This window comes from Vicia villosa, linkage group LG3, assembly GCF_029867415.1.
Source record: "Vicia villosa cultivar HV-30 ecotype Madison, WI linkage group LG3, Vvil1.0, whole genome shotgun sequence".
In the NCBI taxonomy this organism is placed as follows: domain Eukaryota; kingdom Viridiplantae; phylum Streptophyta; class Magnoliopsida; order Fabales; family Fabaceae; genus Vicia; species Vicia villosa.
The window spans coordinates 129607933-129626162 of NC_081182.1; the positions used below are offsets into that span (position 1 = coordinate 129607933).

The following is an 18230-nucleotide window of genomic DNA, read 5'->3' on the forward strand; positions in this document are numbered from 1 at the left end:
CATTGCATTGCATCTCCAGAAGTGCATAAAATAAATCAAACATTTGCATATGAAGCATAAGCCAAGTTACTCATCAGATGAGATCTCTACAAGCAATCAATTGATATTCCACTGGATCACTCAGAGTTACCATTGTGGTGTCATCCCCCAAAGTCAATCATGTTCATCTTTCTTCAACCCAGAGTTGATACTTTTGTGTTCAACCCAGAGTTGACTTTCCATTCATCTTTTAACTCCGAGTTAATTATCTTTTCCCTCTCGACCCAGAGTTGATGGTTATCTCTTCTTTTATTCAACCCGGAGTTGATCTTTTTCTTATTCCTCTCTCAACCCAGAGTTGAAGGATATCTTTTCTTTTATTCAACCCAGAGTTGATCTTATTTCTCCTTCCCATTCAACCCAGAGTTGACGGTTACTCCTAATTGTCTATCTTCCCTGGCCTCTTTCAACCCAGAGTTGAATTACTTTCTCTCAACCCAGAGTTGATGTCTATCCCTTATTTTCAACCCAGAGTTAATGTTCTTACTTTCTTTCTCAACCCAGAGTTTATGCTTATATCTTGTCCCAATAATACTGATTCCACTTTCCGTTCTCAATCCAGAATTGATGTTTACCTCTTATTCAACCCCGAGTTGACTTCCCTTCATTCTTCGACCCAGAGTCGACCCACTTTTCTTTTTCTAACCCAGAGTTAATTTGTTCAACCCAGAGTTGGCATTCCTCAATAAAACGGCACCAATTTTTTCCTTCAGTGGATTCCATCTTCCTTCAAGCAAATTTTCAGGTTCACTTAGTATTTAATCTTCTTCCACCTTGAATGCACGAAAGGCTAGCGCCAATCTCACTTTCAGGTTTAAGACGATTAAATAGGGGCAGCTGTTGCACTCCAAAATTTGCCCATCTAATTTTATTTTTAACTGGCTTATACATCTCACAATCTCATCTATTAGGTCATTACACACACCATGCATTTCATGAAAAGATCAAGGACCCTGGATTAGAGCTCGCTTTGGTTTATATTGTTAACGGAATTCCAAGTTTGGCACTAAGAATTGGTTCATTTTCTTCATGCGTGATACAAACATTTACATTGGGTTACATTCTAAGACTTGGTTAGTTCAAGAGGGCTTTTATTATCATTTGAAGTATTGGATCACAAGATTACAACATTCTTTGTTTATATCTCTTCAAGGTGATCAAAACAATACTAAGGGACAAGCATGAGGTAAATTAATGTTTGATTTGTTATGAAAGACTAAAGTGCACGCAAAGGTGGAACTACGTGTACGAATTTGGATTAAGATTTCATCTGAACACGGTTCGTGGTTCATTTCGAAGGTGGTTCATATCACACAAGTTCATCATTCATTCAAAAGCTACACAACAAATTACAAACCCACTGTCCTTTTCAAAATCCTTCATGTTACAAAAAATATACAAGGTCCCATATACATATAAATCAAACATTACACCATTTAGAATTCATCCACATTTATACAGAATTCAAGTCTAAGTTATTTTCACCATTACATTCCATCCAAATACAAAAGAAAAGCTTATGCTAAACTATGTTCCTCTTCAAGCTTCAATATATTCCAAGATCCCTGCAACCTGCAACAATTAAATATCAGCATAAATAACCATGAGATCAAACCAACAATTGGCAGCATTCTATCACTGAAGCCGAGCCAGCCCTTGCACTTGACAGTTTCAGCCGCACGAAAGCAAGAATTCCGCAGAGAAAAAATCCAATAAGTTGCAACTTCTATCAATTAATCTGCAGCCAAAATAAAAGAATCCAGAATTCAAATGAGAAAAGCGCATCGGTTCGGCAACAAATAAGCAATTCAGTACAAAAAATGCAACAAGTCAGAGTATTTATAAAAGTTCAGCAGGTTTATCAATCCTCAAAACCTAACAAATAAATGGAGCAAGTTCACTACCATACAATCCACAAGCTCAACAGTTTCACAATTTTCCAACAGAGCCCTATTAATCCTCAAACTTCAGTGTTATAACTTCAACCAACTTCTTCTAACAGCACTCAATAACTAACTTACCTAACTTCCCTAACAGAAATAACAAACTCTTCTAACTAATCCAACTGTCAAGCATAACTTCTAACAGAACTAACTGATTCGGTTACAAGTACCTAACTAACTTCTCAACAATCAACAACCACATAACAGATTCAGAACAGAAAATCAGGGAAAAGAGAGTTGAGCTAACCTGAGAATTGGCTCTATAAAATCAGCTCTCTGCTTCATTTCAAAGGCTCTCTATTCATTCTCCTCTGAACCATTCCTCATTCTTCATCCACCATTTTCTCAATCCTCCACCACTTCTCCATCACTCTGTTTCTACTCTCCCCCATTCCTCGATTCATTCATCATCACCTTCACTCTCTTATTCACTATCACCATTTCTGAACCCTTCACAATCTTCAATTCTTCACACTTCACACTCTCCATTTCAGAATCTCTGCACTTCACTACCATTCACCTTCACTTCACATTCTCCAATCTCTTCAATCTTCACACTAAAACCTTCATTCCTCTTCTTCAATCTTAACCACATATCCAGAATCAAGAAGCTTCTTCAATCTCGTCTCAACTTTCATCATCAATCAAACTTCAATCTGCAACTCGTCGAATCTTCATCTCCATCACCTTCGACTGCAACAAACAACAATAAAGCACAGAATTTCAGAAAGAAGGAGTAAAAGTTCGATTCGGAGAATAGGAATTGAAGAAGGATATTCGCACCTGAGCGCGTAAGACTCTCTAGATTTCAGTTCATCTCCTTCACCTCCGAAGCTTCTTCGTCTCCATATTCTTGTTGTTAAACTCGCGATTGATGAGCGATTAAGAGAGTTGAACGGTAAAAGATGATCGAGGTTGTTTCACGGTGGTAGACAAGCTATCTTCGTCAGGGAACGCCGCCGCCGAGACTGTTGAGAGAGAGTGGGACGAAGAGGTTAACGCGTTTGAGGAGTTGAATCGGCGCATTGCAGGTAACCCTAGTTCCTTTCTATTTTACTTTTCATTCATTTAATTGTTTTTTATTCTCAATTATTATTCTGATTAAAAAAAAATGATAAAATCTGAATAATCATCATGGATCACTCTTGGGCCTGAAACGTTAGCACCCTTGACCTGAGCCCATAATTCTTTTTGGCAAACAATTTCTGAAAACAATAACAAATGCTATGGGTCGAATTCAGATCACACCTCCATCAGGCCCAGGCTATCACCATCTTTTTTTGGCAAGCAAAAATTGTTGTAACATAAGCAAAAAATCAATTTTGGGCCATCCCTGGCTGGGCCCTGCGCCCCTGATACTATTCACAGTTCCATATTCATCTTTGCACCCCCTGTTTCATTTTTTTGTTGATTAGTAAATTTAGGTCTCAATTGTTTTTTTTCTAATTTTCTTTTAGTAATTAAAAACACTAATCTTCACTATCATTTTTAGACCTTTAACACAATTTTGACATATAAAACTAATCATAAAAAATATTAGTTTTAGGCTAATTGTTTTAATCCTTTTTGCTTGACTTGTAATTCAATCTCTCATAAAAATCAACATAAAAATAATAGTACTTTTAATTCACTTTTGTGCTATATTTTGACTTGTTCTATTTCATGCTCTTGTACTATTTTCATGTATCCTACTTGTTGACTTCTAATTGTGATCTTTATTTTCATGTTTCTTTTATTCCTAACCTTAGGTAGAAACCATGATAACATTAGGTAGAAATTCCCTTCATACTTAGGCTAGTTTCTTTTCCTTTTCAACTTTAAAACATCTAATAAATATCAAAATAAAATCCCTTTAAAAAATACAAAGAAAACACTTAATAAAACATTAATAAAAAAGTGAAAATCATTAAAAAGGGAATGGAAGCTTGAATCTCCCTTGCTTTAGGGAATCATTCGAGTGCTTGGATCTCCCTTGCTTTAGGGAACCATTCGAGCGTAAGTTCCCAATTTCTAAAAAAACACAAACCAAAGAGCAACTTGAGTCTCCCTTGCTTTAGGGTTCCACTCGAAACGTTCAAAATCTCTTCTTCATCTCGCCTCCGAGGCATTCTTTAATCGGACACGTTATTTCCGCTCCATTCCCAGCTTAAGACTCCAGAGGTCGAGCAGCGGAGTGCGAATGTAACTCCGTCCACTAAAAAACACAAAAACAAACAAAAACTAAAGAGCCGAACTACGGCGCTCTGATTCCTGAAAAGGATACGTAGGCATTGGGTCGCGGGGCCTAAGCGAGCACAACTATTTATAAACCTTATTTTCCCCGTGTTTCTTTTCTTTCATTTTCTTTGAGCTTTAGATTTATAGTACACACCCTTTAGATAGAAACAAACATAGGTGGATACCATCGAGTACGATGGGCGTGAGGGGTGCTAGCACCTTCCCCTTGCGTAACCGACTCCCGTACCTTATCTCTGGTCGCAAGACTTTCTCTTATCCTTATTATAGGTTTTCTGATATTCCTTTCCCTCTTTGGGATAAATATATCGGTGGCGACTCTGTTCACATTTCGCGAGCGTGCGACAGTCACAGCATCGGCCCTTGTTTTAAGCCTCTTGATGCTTCTGATCTGTTCGCCGGATTCGTACTCACCCTCTAAAAAAGTCATGAGATTTCTCTTGAGTTGCTCGACGGAAGAGATATTCCAAAACATAACCGGCATGGGAGGTTTGACGGGAGAGAATATGACATGTTCGTTCCTTATGTGATACTCCGGTTCAGGTTCGATACGCCATGTTGATCTCCGGGGCGGGGGCTCTGTTGTTCGGTGATATCCATTTGGCCTAATGCGAGACATTGTTGTGTTTGTATTTGGTGTTTGTGTTTCTGTGTGTAAACTCAACCCTAGGAACCCCTAATTTATAATAGTAGTGGGTAGAAAAGGAGTAATGTTGCGTACTGTTTACAAGCACGCCTAACTTGTATGATAAATGAAGGCACACTGATCAATGTATGACTTGATGGGACTGGACGAAAGCATGTGTATTTGACTGTCCAAAATACAGAGTGACAGTATGGGTCATGAAGACAGTTTCACTACAAGACAAATACATAACTAGTTGATTTAATAAGAGATAATACAAATACATAAGCGGTACAAATACAAATACAAATACAAATACATAAGCAGTCCATATACAAATTTAGATACAAATACAAATACATAAGCAGTACAAATACAAATACAAATGACATACAACTAATTGTTGGTGGAGGTTGCTCCACGGTTAGGACAAGTATTTTTATTGTTCCCGACTTCACGACATATGCCACACTTTCGTACCATCTTCTCATGATCCATTTCGGTTATGATCTGGGTGCTGTTTGGTCGACCTCTTTTCTTTCTCCGCATGTTGTCATTATGCCAAACCACGTCCCCTTCGTATGCAGGCCAATAATCCTCCTTTGCCATCACTCGAAATGCATTGTTGTACACTCCGAGCAAGGTACCCGCCTTGTAAATGGGAGATAAAAGTGCTAATGGATCTTGGTGCGCATACGAACATTCTGCAATTACATGAGAGCATGGCATGCGAAAGGCTTGAAACTTTCCGCAATCGCACCAACCTTTGTCTGTAAGAACCCTGTATTGTTGTCTCGGAAGGCCCTCGTTATAGTCAATTGTTTCTTTAACACTAAAGGTCCGGTTGAATCGGTCGAAAGATGTCACAATGTGGCTGTTGGCTTTGGCAGATTGCTCTTTCATGAATTTGACGCAGGTTTCGCTGAATACTTGTCCGGATTCTAGAACTGCACTCCAACGCTCACCTCTTCGTGCGAAAAGAGAAGCCATCCTATAGTATGTTGCTTGCACCAAGGCAGTAATCGGAAGGTGTCTGATGCCCTTAAACACTCTGTTCATAGACTCCACAAGATTTGTAGTCATGTGCCCCCATCGCTTCCTGTTGTCGTATGATCTGGTCCATTTCTCTCTAGCTAGATTATCTATCCATCTGCCTGCATCTGGATTTGCCGCTACAATTTCATGTCGATAATATTGGAACTTCGGTTGAGTCAATGCATATCCGGAATTGACAAGAGTCTTCCGAAGAGCGTTGTCCTTTATCTCTCGCATGAAATTTTGTGCGATATAATGAATACAGTAAACATGCGTTGAAGGTGGGTTTTGCCACCCGTTTGCTGGATTATTGTACACAATCTCGATGGAAGCATGTCTGTCTGAAATCAAACAGAGTCCAGGTTAGGGGGAAACGTGTGTCCGAAGATTTCTGAGAAAGAAACCCCAACCTCCAGCAGTTTCTCCTTCCACAAGAGCGAACGCAACAGGAAAAATGTTACTATTTCTATCTTGTGCCACAGCCATCAACAAGGTCTCTTTATATTTTCCGTACAACCAAGTGCCATCTATTTGAAGAATTGGTTTGCAATACGCAAATCCTTGAACACATGGGCGGAAAGCCCAGAAAAGCCTGTGGAATATCACATTTCCTTGAAGGCAAGTTCCGTCTGGAGATTGCGCCCGAAGGGTCTCTAAAATAGTAACGGTTCCAGGAGAATAAATTTGAAGCGCAAACAAGAAACGTGGGAGTCGTTTGTACGAATCCTCCCAATTTCCATACACAAGTTCGATCGCTTTGGTCTTCGCCAGCCACGCCTTTCTATAAGACAGAGTGTAATTGTAAGTTGAAACGATATGAGAGATTATCGTTTTCACCTTTAACGATGGATCTTTGTCAACTAGATGCAAGATTTCTTGACATATAATATCATAACTTAGCTTACGGTGATCTTGTGAAACATTTGTGTTAACACACGTGTGATCTTGGGAAATATATCCTATCACCCATGAATCACTTCTCTTCCTGTATGATGCATGCAACCTGAATCCACAATCATGGTTTCTACACTTAATTTTGTACCTCTCAACGTTGGCGCGATCAACTTTAAAATCAACATTGTTTGCCATATGAAATCTTTTTATGGCCATGATACATGCCTCCTTTGAACGAAATTTGTCTCCTTCTTTTAATCGTGCATCTGTTTGAGTATATGGATCATAGAAAATATCAGTCGATGGTTCATCCCCATCAAAGTTCAATTTCCGGGTGGCGCATGTGTAGGAGTTGTGGTCCCCACACGAAAAACCCTAATTTGGCCCACTCTTATGTGTGCATGTGATCTACCTGCAACCGAATACTGTATGCATGCATGCTTAGTCTATTCGGCACAAAACACGGGATGCAGGCACGCCTAGTCTATTCTGTACAGAACACAGAATGCATGCACGCCTAGTCTATTTTGCACAGAACACTGTATGCATGTGAACCCTTCTTTATTACTTTGAGATCTGTATCACATGCATGCTCGCCACTTGGTTTTCATGCACTAAACATCAGCAACAACCATCCCCTCTATAAATACTCTCATAGAATACTCTCTTTTCATCAACATTTCATCTGTTATCTTCACAAACACTTATCATTTTCAAATCCACAGAAAAGTTTCAGAGTTCTTGAAAATGGCTTAACTTCTTACCATGGGTGAAAACCACAGAGGAACTAGAGCGAACTTGGCGACATATGTAAGTTCATACTTATTTATTTCTAAACATCTATACTTATATGATATATGTAACGTCCCATAATTTCAGTTTATTAATTTAATTTGGATTTAAATTAAATAATTGGAATTTTAGTATTTTAATTGGATTTAATTGGAAAATGACGGAGTAAGAGCTATTGGGCTTATGGTGTGATGTTAGTAAAAGAGGGGTGCTAATTGGTTAGGCCTTTTACTAAGTTGTGATATTTTATTTTATTTTATTTTCATAAAATAAGAAAAGGAATCATTTGGGGAGAAATGAAGAACACGTGAAAAGAGCAAGAGAAGAGAAAGAGGCAAGAACATGGAATCGGAAGGAGAGAATTCAAGAGATTCATCGAGGTAAGGGGGGACTCTTCCTTTTAGTATCTCTTATGTGGTCTTAGGTAATAGGTAGATTGATGTATGGTTTGATTCAATTAGACATTGGGATTGTTAGGTTAGGGGGTTCTAATCTGGATTGAATTGATGATAATTGTGTGAACTATTTGGTTAATAATGCGTTTAATGATGTTTTGTGGTGTATAATTGAATGTATGATGATTATATGTCTGTCGCAGACTTGGGGTTTGCTGAAATCGCAGGTCCACTGAGCGGAGGGGGTCCACTGAGTGGAGGTCCCTACATATTTCGCTTCTGTTGGACGTCGCTAGAGGTCCGCTGAGCGGAGGTATGAAGGATTTCGCTTCTGCCTTGCGTCGCTGAGCGAACCTTGTTGTGTGTGAATTTTTCTAAACCTTTAAAATAACGTATCTTTTGATCCGGGAATCATTTCTTAGTGTCGTTTTGGGCGTTGTGCAAGTAATTAAATGTTTTATATGATGAATGATGAATATGGGCGGTGGCCGACTTTATTTCTTTAAAACTCGATTAAATTACTTGATGAGAATTGAACATTGTGTGCATATGAGATAGGTGTGACAATGTGTTTGATGTGATGACGAATTGGTTGTGATTCTTATTGTGATTGTGACGAATGCCTGGCTATTTGAATGATGTTGAAACCATGTACGTACTTATTCGGTGATGTGGTGTTGTCATGAGTTGTTCATCGTGATTCGCTGATGTTTATAAGTATGTTATGTGTGTTTCATTCATTCATATGCATTTGATGATGGATCTCGTTGATGAGTGGATCGTTGGTGGCTAATTCCCATTGTGCGGAGATTAGTAAGCAGTCATCGTGTGCCCATGGGGGTGTGAGCGATGAGGATATTCGTGTGCCCATGTGGGGTGTGAGTGACATTAAAGGGCAGTATCGTGGAGAGAAGTCATGTGAATGTGATTCACGAATTTTGGTACCACATGCGTAGTGCAGTTGTGTCATATGCATTTTGGCATAGCATGATTGTGTGGATTTCTGTGTTTTGTGTCGTAATCTATTATTGTGTGATTTGATGAATAATATATGTGAATCTGAATGTGTATAATTGGGTGAACGGTATATTATGATGCTTGTTGCTTATGAATTGCATAATATTTACTAATTGAGAATGAGACTGACCCTTACATGTTGTCATTTTCAGATTGAGGAGTAGCGGCATTAGTGCTCGGTGAGGATGACTCGTAGAGTTTATCCGTTTATGTTTGGTCGTGTCGGTCATGCTCTGATCTTATAACACTGAGGGACGATAGTTATAGAGATTTCTGAGAATTCTCTATTTTAATTGGTGTTGGCTTATATTTTCATTTGATTACGTTGATGATGTTTCTTATTCCGATGTGATAAACATAATTGTGTTTTTGTTAAATCGTTTCCTAATGAAGCATGACTTTGACCATGATTGGTTTATTTATTTTAAATAATTGTGGCACCCTTGTGTTTATGTTTTTACTCTGATTATTTATTTAAATTGCCGCGGGGTTTAGAAGGGTCTTACAATATCCAGTTTAATATATTTATTCGTGGTTTTTTAGGATGATCAATGATTCCGTACACGCTCTCACGCCTATGTTGAAATTGACGAGAGGATTATTCCGAATCTACAAGCATGTGGCTTCGGACATGTCATAAAAATGCACAACAACACCATCGACAGAAAATTCATCCTTGCGTTACAAGAGCGATGGAGGCCTGAAACCTACACGTTTCATCTTCCAATAGGTGAGTGTACGATTACTCTAGAGGATGTTTATATGTTGCTTGGTCTGTGTTGCAAGTAACAGAATAGTAATTGAATGACTAAAAGCTTAAAGACGAATAAAAATGGTGAATGAATATGTTGAGTTTTAGGGTTCATCAACCTATTCATATGCAATAATCAATTAATCCACAAGTGAACATTATCTAAGTTATTATCTTCATTCATCCTCAAAACTGATATTATGTCTAATGATCAATCTAGAGCTACCTCTACCGGTATGATATTCGATCTCTCAGAATAACTATAAAGATAAAGGGAATTCACCATGATGATTTATGAAAACTTCTTCAAAATCTCATCTCTGAGTATTAATCAACAAGTCAATATAAGAACCTAGGGCAAAAGTATAAACCCTATCTCTCGATTGATAGTTCAACAATGATATAAAATAAAAGCAAGGTTCTTTATTGATAATAAAACTTAAACAATTGTTCACAGGAATTAATCAAAGTAATTGCATCTTCATAGGTTAACTACTACCTTAAACTCAACACAATGGGGTTTAGCTCTCCATAGACATGAAGAACACACAAAGCTCCATAGAGGGATTCATCTTCATCAAGGGAATGTCTTCAATTGATGTTGAAATCTCCGTCAGAAGTTGTTTTTTGTTCTGGAATAGGATTGCTCTCTGAATTTTGCTCACCAAAGATCTATCTCTTATGAGGATTAGGGCTTCTATTTATAACTTTATTTCTTTTCACGCAGCTCCCTCGGCGCGACACGGATTGGCGAGGCGCGAGCCAAAGTCAGAAGTGATGGCGCGTCTCGCCACTTATCACCGCGGCTCGGCCTCTACTTCATCCTTCTTCTTTGTGATTTCTCTTCTCCGAAATCTCTACACCTTTTTGTTTCTTCGTCTTTACTTTTCATCAATAAAATCTGCACAAATAACACCCAAAGTGATGCAAGTCGATCTACAATTAGCATCAAACCTCTAGAGTTCAATTATAACCATAAAATCCTTAAAAATCATAAGATATGTTTAACTTTAAATCAAAAGGTAGTTAATTTAACACACAAAAATACTACTAATTCACTCCTAACAAACTCTCCCCAACTTAGAGTTTTGTTTGTCCCTAAACAAAATTACTTACCTCAGTGATTACAACACATACCAACAATCATGCAACAGGTTTTTCAAAAATTTTTTCAAATGGTTCAATTCAGTGACCAAATCAGATCCTCTTCATCTCCCTGCAAACTCAGAACATACACATGAAACAGATTTTGAAAGGAATTTACCTCTAGAAGTTCAAAACACTACACAACCGCAGTTGAATCAGCACTAATCACTCTCATCAAAAGATATGATGAATAAAAGAGGGGTTAAACACTCATCCAAACAATTAAATCAACAAAAATCCATATCATACGTTCACCGTATTGTTAGCATCAAGTCCTGTGGAATCTGAGAATCGAAAGGTCTTTATAGGGTTGTAATGTGGTTTAGATTCAAAGAAAAGAAGATGTTCAAGGGTTGTTCCTATTCTAGGGAAGCATCCGAATCACACAACTCATTCCTTTTACTCTATACCATTAGCTTTCTCACCTGTTCATCTTTGCATTCGTAGCTCGATGTTTCTTTTATTATCAACAACTGTCTAAGTTCAAACGTTATTTTTTTTCTTGTTTCTTCTTTTTTTTTCAAGCTACGAAATTCTTTTGTTCCTTGCGAATCACCACCTGTACTTACTCTTCTTATGATTATGAATCTCCCCAACTGGGAGATCAACCTATATTCAGATTCTATGAATGCTCCCCTACTTTCTATAAAGGTAAAAGAGAAAACACATCGCCAAAGTTTTTGGTTGATGGTTCAAAATAAAACTTTTCATTGAGATCAAAACCTTACCAGATGTTTTTCTTGGTGAATATTATGAAATTTATCTTGACCTCAGTCTCAAAGAATGGTTTGCAAAGGATCACACTCTCACAGAAGAAAAAAATTAAGTTTTAAGATGGAATAGGCTCAAAGAAACTCTCAGATTCAAACAAGTGCCTAAGTCCTTTTCACATATTTCCACAAAACGATGCGACAATTGGTTTAGCAGAATACAAACATGTCAAAGTAATCGATGGTTGTCGCTACCGCGAAAAATTGAATCAGAGTCGCCACTAACTCAGGATAAAACAAGGTCTTTCGACCAGAGAACAGGGCACGGGAGTCGGTTACGCAAGGGGAAGGTGCTAGCACCCCTCACGCCCATCGTACTCGATGGTATCCACCTATGTTTGTTTCTATCTAAAGGGTGTCTAATGTCTAAAACCTAAATGCGAATGCATGCAAAAGAAATACGGGGAAAAGAAGGAATTATTTACAAGTGTGCTCGCTTAGGCCCCGCGACCCAATGCCTACGTATCCCTTTAAAGGAATCAGAGCGACCGTAGTTCGGCTCCATAGTTTCCATTTGTTTTGTGTTTTTTAGTTGAACAGAGGTTAAGGTCACAATCCACGATGCTCGACCTTTGGAGACTTATACGCCTAGTTTGGAATGGACTCAACATGTTCTTAAGCGCCTAACAAGGCAAAAGAATGAACTTGGGTTTGTGTTTTTTATGTAACTACATGATGAACAAAACCCAATACAAGGTTTCGCACCACTTCGTCACTTTGTTTTAATTTGAGCCTTTATTAAGTGTTTTAAGTGTTTTTGGTTGGGTATTTTTTAAGGGGATTTACTTTGCGATTAGAATCACATAAAATGTATAATGATCGAGAAGCAGATTAGGGAATGAATCCCACTCACTTCTATCCCATTATGTAATGATCGAGAAGCAGATTAGGGAATGAATCCCACTCACTTCTCTCCCATTAATTAATGTTTGAGAAACAGATTAGGGAATGAATCCCACTCATTTCTCTCCCATTAAGTAGTGACCGAGAAACAGATTAGGGAATGAATCCCACTCATTTCTATGCCACTAAGTGATTGAGAAACAGATTAGGGAATGAATCCCACTCATTTCTCTATCACTTTCTTAATGTGATTCGCATCTTTATTTATTAGTGTTTTAAAGTTGAAAAAGAAAAAGAATGAACAAAGGGGAACTAACCTATTCTCTAATCTACGTTATTCTATTCCACAAATGGCCCTAAGGTCAAGGATAACTATCCTAACCTATCTCAATTCCTCTTAACAAAGAAGGAAGAGTCTAAGGGAACATGGCACAAGAATGGAGTTACAACTCCAACAAGATGAGAAGAGAGCCCTAGGGCAGTAGCAAACCAAGGAAATAAGTGTCCTAAATCAAACACAAAAGCATCATGACATCACACGAAAATATTCACAAGAAGTTACCAAAGTATCGCATGAATCGTTACTTAACAATTAGCGAACTAACATCCATTAATCGAAACAAAAAGCAAATGAAAACATGAACAAAGCTTAAAGTCAGTAGCTATTAGTTCATTTATAGGTCAAAGACCTTATACCAATTTATGTTAGTCAATTAACTCAAAACAAACAAAGTTCTAACAAAACTATACAAGATTAAGTCAAAACTAGTTAGTAGAATTCAAATTAGGAGTGAAGTTAGAAAGATGTGATCAAATGCTATAAGTCAGTAGCTAATGACCTCTAATAGGTGTCTAAACAATTATGAAATCAAGTCAAGAAATCTCGCACAAAATTATAGGTCATTTAGACAAGTTATGGTGCAATTGTTAACCAAAGGTAAGTTATTTACATGTAAGAAAGAAAAATCAAGTAAAATAAGAAAACATGACTTAAAAAAACCAACTAGGACCTCTAAGAATCCCTAATTATATGTGCAAAAGGTACCAACATTATGCCGCGGATGCATTTCAATTTGAGGGCACAAACGTCACAATTATCTATTAGAAATGCATGTTAATCGAGTTAAACGAAACTAACCAAATACCAATCAAAACAAAGAATTAGGAGTTCATTTTTTACACACAATATCATGGATTAGTCTACAATGGCCATACAAAAATTGGTGATTAAATTCTGATCCTAAGGTACTAAACGAAATTAATTTGCAAAATCTATCAAAACCAAGAGAAACATGAACATACCAAAGTAAATGATTTATTAAAAATATCAAACTAATTTCTAAAAATCTATAAAAAATACTACAATTATTTACACACATAGAAGTATCTAAAACATATTTTTATTTATTTTTTATTTGAAGGAAAATTGGATTGTGAATCAAAAGTTATGAAAGAAACAAAATTGAAACAAAATCTAACCCTGCCTAAAACTGGGGGGTGTGGAAACATTTTAGAAATGAACTAAGAACATGCTGTGATTAGCGCATGGGCCTAAAACTGGAGGGTGTGGAAAACGAAATTGGTAGGCCCAGTATGTTCAAAACGCGGCCCAGCCCCATATTCACCTTATTCATCTCATTCCCATTTTATTATTATCACATTTATTATTCCACTTTAACTATTACTCAGCATGTCACATATTTCTACACTATGCCTTTTTTAATAAAACGTTGCATTGCTACACACATATCAATTGGTGCACCCATGTTTAAGTGACTAAAGGACAAAAGAATAACTTTGGCCAATCACACCGTGACACATGACACCACAAAAAGGGAATGGAAGAGGACAAAACAATACAGCATGCACATGCTAAGCACGTGAACAGTATATGGGGCACTGTTCATCGCCTTCTCCGGCGAACCAAGACGGCGGCCGCGACGGCGCCGGTGTTAATGTTCACGGAAAACAAAAAAGCAAACAATGGCTCCACTCGATTTTCAACGTAGATTCCAAATATGCCATCGGTTTTCCCTAATTCTATCTCTAACTTCTGAACCGAGACACATCTCTAAAACCCTAAGATTCAAGATCTCTCCTAAAACACACAAAATTGGTGCCAACGCAAACCTCATGCTACAAGGACTTCCAATACGCCAATCATACATTCATACAGAGACTATATCTTGCAAACCGAATCTATGTTCAAAGAAAGCATATTCATGCACCATATGCAACACATTCAATGAAAACATGGTGGTCTAAATCCTAACCCAATCCCTGATGACGGGTTCCAGGCCTATACATGCTTCTAAAGCCATGGAAAGAATCACTTACTTGGAGAGATATTGATCAAGATTTGAGGAGAAATCCGAGTGCTCTTTTGTTCTTTGAAGGAGATGATGATGATTAATGCAACTTCTTTGTTCTTTGAAAGAGATGATGAAGATTGTTGGAGTAGTTATGAGTTTGTGGTGGTTGACAGTGGTGGTGATTGAAGGTTGTTATGGTGGAGATGAGATGTAGATGATGGTGGTTGAAGGTTGTTATGGTGGAGAGAGGGATGAGAGAGAGATGAGAGAAAAAAGGGGAGTGATGAGAGAGTAATGGGAAAGTGAATGAGAAAAATCTTAAAAATGAAGTGTGTCCGTTGTGATGTGAAGGGTTGAGCTATTTATGTGTGAGTGTGTACAATGACTATGGTGTGGCTCATTATAGAGTAGCTTTTTCCTTCAACACTTAGTGAACAAGTTTCTGATTGTTTATTTGTAGTAAGCTTCTTCCTCTCTTTTATTTTTCCATGGTTTGCATGGCCATATAGAGTAAGCTTTTGCTTTTCTTAGGGCAAGACACCAACTTCCAACATATATAACTCATGCTATGGAGTATCCTTGGGCACAAGCCTATGCTCAATACAAAGATGACATGTGATAGAACCAAATTGGTGTTAGTAGCTTGAAGGGAGGACACTTACAACTCAAGAAAAAACGCTTTGGAACTTCACGATGCACCACTGAAATCTGACCCGTACGCGTGACACAGCTTTTATAGTTTTCCAGGGCGTGACTTCATTTATGGCCGATACATGAACTGGCGAAGGGGGCACTTTGAGGCTTTGTAATCTCCTCATCCCTCAACTAATATTCGTAATTCTCAGACCAATGGGTAGATGGCATATAGGTGATGAGATCAATACCAATTTTGGACCAATGGAGTACCTCTAGATCCTGGAAAACGCATTTGATACTGGCACGCCACGTGCTTGATCATTTGCATGCGATGGCGAAAAACTGCCTGGAAACTTGCCCTGATTCAGTGGTAATCTTCCAACTTTGAGCTTCTATATCTCTTGATCCTTACCCCATATGGAAAAACTCCCAACTACAATATTGAAGAAGGCCACGAGATACACAACTTTGATGTTGAGAAAAAAAGGATTTGGAGTTGGAACCAGGTCAAAAGCAACTTGGAAGTGGCTGACTTATTCATAATAAAAGTGACAAAAATAATAAAAAAAAATGGTGGGAATGACTCCACCAGGGCTCGAGCACATGCACTAGCACTCCCAGTCAAGATGTCTTACCAATTGTGCTGCCCATTCATTCATGTATCATACTCTCTCATTAATTAAAGTAATGAATCTTGTTTCTAAGTGCCCATTTTACTTTTGAATCTCCATTTTCTTCAAGCCATATCTTTTTATACAAGCCTCTAATGAAAAAACTCCCAACTACAAAGTTGTTCCTCCCCATGAGAGGAACAACTTTAATGTTGGAAATTTTCCCAAAAAACGTCATTAGCCAAGTGTAAGCTGTTAATGAAGTTGATTGATCATCCAATGTCACAAACTTCAAAATTTTCTAAGTATGAGAATTTCATTATTTAGCATAGCTTCCAAAAATGGCAATTTTGACAATCCCTTGATTTTATTTGTTTCCTTTGACTTTTTCTGATCAATTTTACACCAAATAGTCAATATTAGCCAGTTGACTCTAATTTTGACTAAAAAGTCAACATCTCCTGATTTTTCTGATTCCAGATGAATTTCCCGATTAATCCGTTTCCGATCTAATTCTCAATCAACTTTCAACCAAGGAAACTCCAATGAATGATATTTCTTCAGGGCAACCATATTTCATACTCAAAATCATCTCCTGATTAAATTTTGACCAAAAAGTCAAGAGGGTTGACTTTGGTCAAAACCTCAACTTGAAAACCCTGATGAACCTGAAATTTGTATCTTTTAACCAGAGCTTTGACTCGGAGAGAATGAAACCCTGATTTTAGGAGTATGCCAATGGAGATGATCCTCTTCAATAAGGCCTCAGATCTGATTCTTCTTAACCAAGAATTTCCCCAACCTCAGCCTCTTTTTGTCAATTTTCTTGAGCAGTAACTGTGATATGGATGAATGTGTTAGACGAATGACCTACATGAGGTATGTACATGAATGTGATATGAAAGCCAATTGGATATAAATAAGTGGGCAAATTTTGGGGTGCAACAGCTGCCCCTATTCAATCTTCTTAGACCTGAATGTACAAACGATACAAGTTCTGGATATTTGAGGTGTAAGTGGATTGAATACCAAAGAACCCAAAAATTTGCGCTCTGGAGTGACAACTCTGAGGTGATGTTTGTAATTTTGATTTTGATAAAGGACACCAGTCACTACTGATTCCAAACAAGGGATACTATTAAATGCTTGATAAGACAAGAAATGCCAGTCAACTACTACACCTTTGCCGATAACAACCGGGCTTTGAAAGAAAGGACCAATAACAATCAGACCTAACCAAAGGATGCCTGTAACAACAGAACTTTAACTGGTAACAACCAGATTTTGAAGGATGCCTGTAACCACAGGACTTTAAAGGAACAAACTAGTAACAACTAGAGCTGACCAAAGGTGCCTGTAACAACAGGACTTTGCTGGTAACAACCAGACTTTGAAGGATGCCTGTAACAACAGGACTTTAAAAGAACAGACTAGTGACAACTAGATCTGACCAAAGGTGCCTGTAACAACAGGACTTTGCTGGTAACAACCAGACTTTGAAGGATGCCTGTAACAACAGGACTTTAAAGGAACAGACTAGTGACAACTAGAGCTGACCAAAGGTGCCTGTAACAACAGGACTTTGCTGGTAACAACCAGACTTTGAAGGATGCCTGTAACAACAGGACTTTGCTGGTAACAACCATACTTTGAAAGAAAGGACTAATAACAATCAGACCTAACCAAAGGATGCCTGTAACAACAGGACTTTAAAGGAACAGACTAGTAACAACTAGAACTGACCAAAGGATGCCTATAACCATAGGACTTTTGCTGGTAACAACCAGAATTTGAAGGATGCCCATAACCATGGGAATTTAAGGAAAGAGATGCCAATAATCATTGGGCTTGACTGAAGAGATACCAGTAAACACTGGGCTTTCAAAAAGCATTGATGCTTGCGAAGCATAAGAATTACATGAATCCCACAGGCCAACAGGCGGGGTGTAACTCTTCAAGGGTGGCAATCACTCGAATTGCCACACACATAGTATGGATTTCAAATGATTGAAAAATGAGATGGGCTGAATGCCCACCCTCATTCGCACTTTATTATGCACACAGCATACGGGAAAATAACCAAAACAAGACTTGCAAGAAGCAAGAGGTATCCCTTATGCGAAAGGCAGTAAGGGGACTCACAAAAAGTGAATACAAAGAGAGGACTGGTGACGACCAGACTCTAT

The 18230-nt window shown here is 38.0% G+C and overlaps 1 protein-coding gene across 1 annotated transcript; it reads right to left on the reverse strand.

Moving 5' to 3' along the window:
• Positions 1 to 5238: 5238 nt before the first annotated feature.
• Positions 5239 to 6966, reverse strand: LOC131658956 (uncharacterized). Its single transcript, XM_058928203.1, has 3 exons — positions 6288 to 6966; positions 5997 to 6218; positions 5239 to 5546 (listed from the first exon to the last, which is right to left on the reverse strand). The coding sequence occupies exons 1-3, from the start codon at positions 6964 to 6966 to the stop codon at positions 5239 to 5241; spliced, it is 1209 nt and encodes a 402-aa protein (XP_058784186.1).
• Between the last annotated feature and the right edge of the window lie 11264 nt (positions 6967 to 18230).

Excerpts from the sequence above, each read along its gene's own strand:
- LOC131658956 (XM_058928203.1), bottom strand. The coding sequence starts at position 6,966 with ATGGCAAACAATGTTGATTTTAAAGTTGATCGCGCCAACGTTGAGAGG. Across the intron at positions 6,219-6,287 it reads GGAAGGAGAAACTGCTGGAG|ACAGACATGCTTCCATCGAG; the intron begins GTTGGGGTTTCT and ends GTTTGATTTCAG. Across the intron at positions 5,547-5,996 it reads AGCGGCAAATCCAGATGCAG|AATGTTCGTATGCGCACCAA; the intron begins GCAGATGGATAG and ends ATGTAATTGCAG.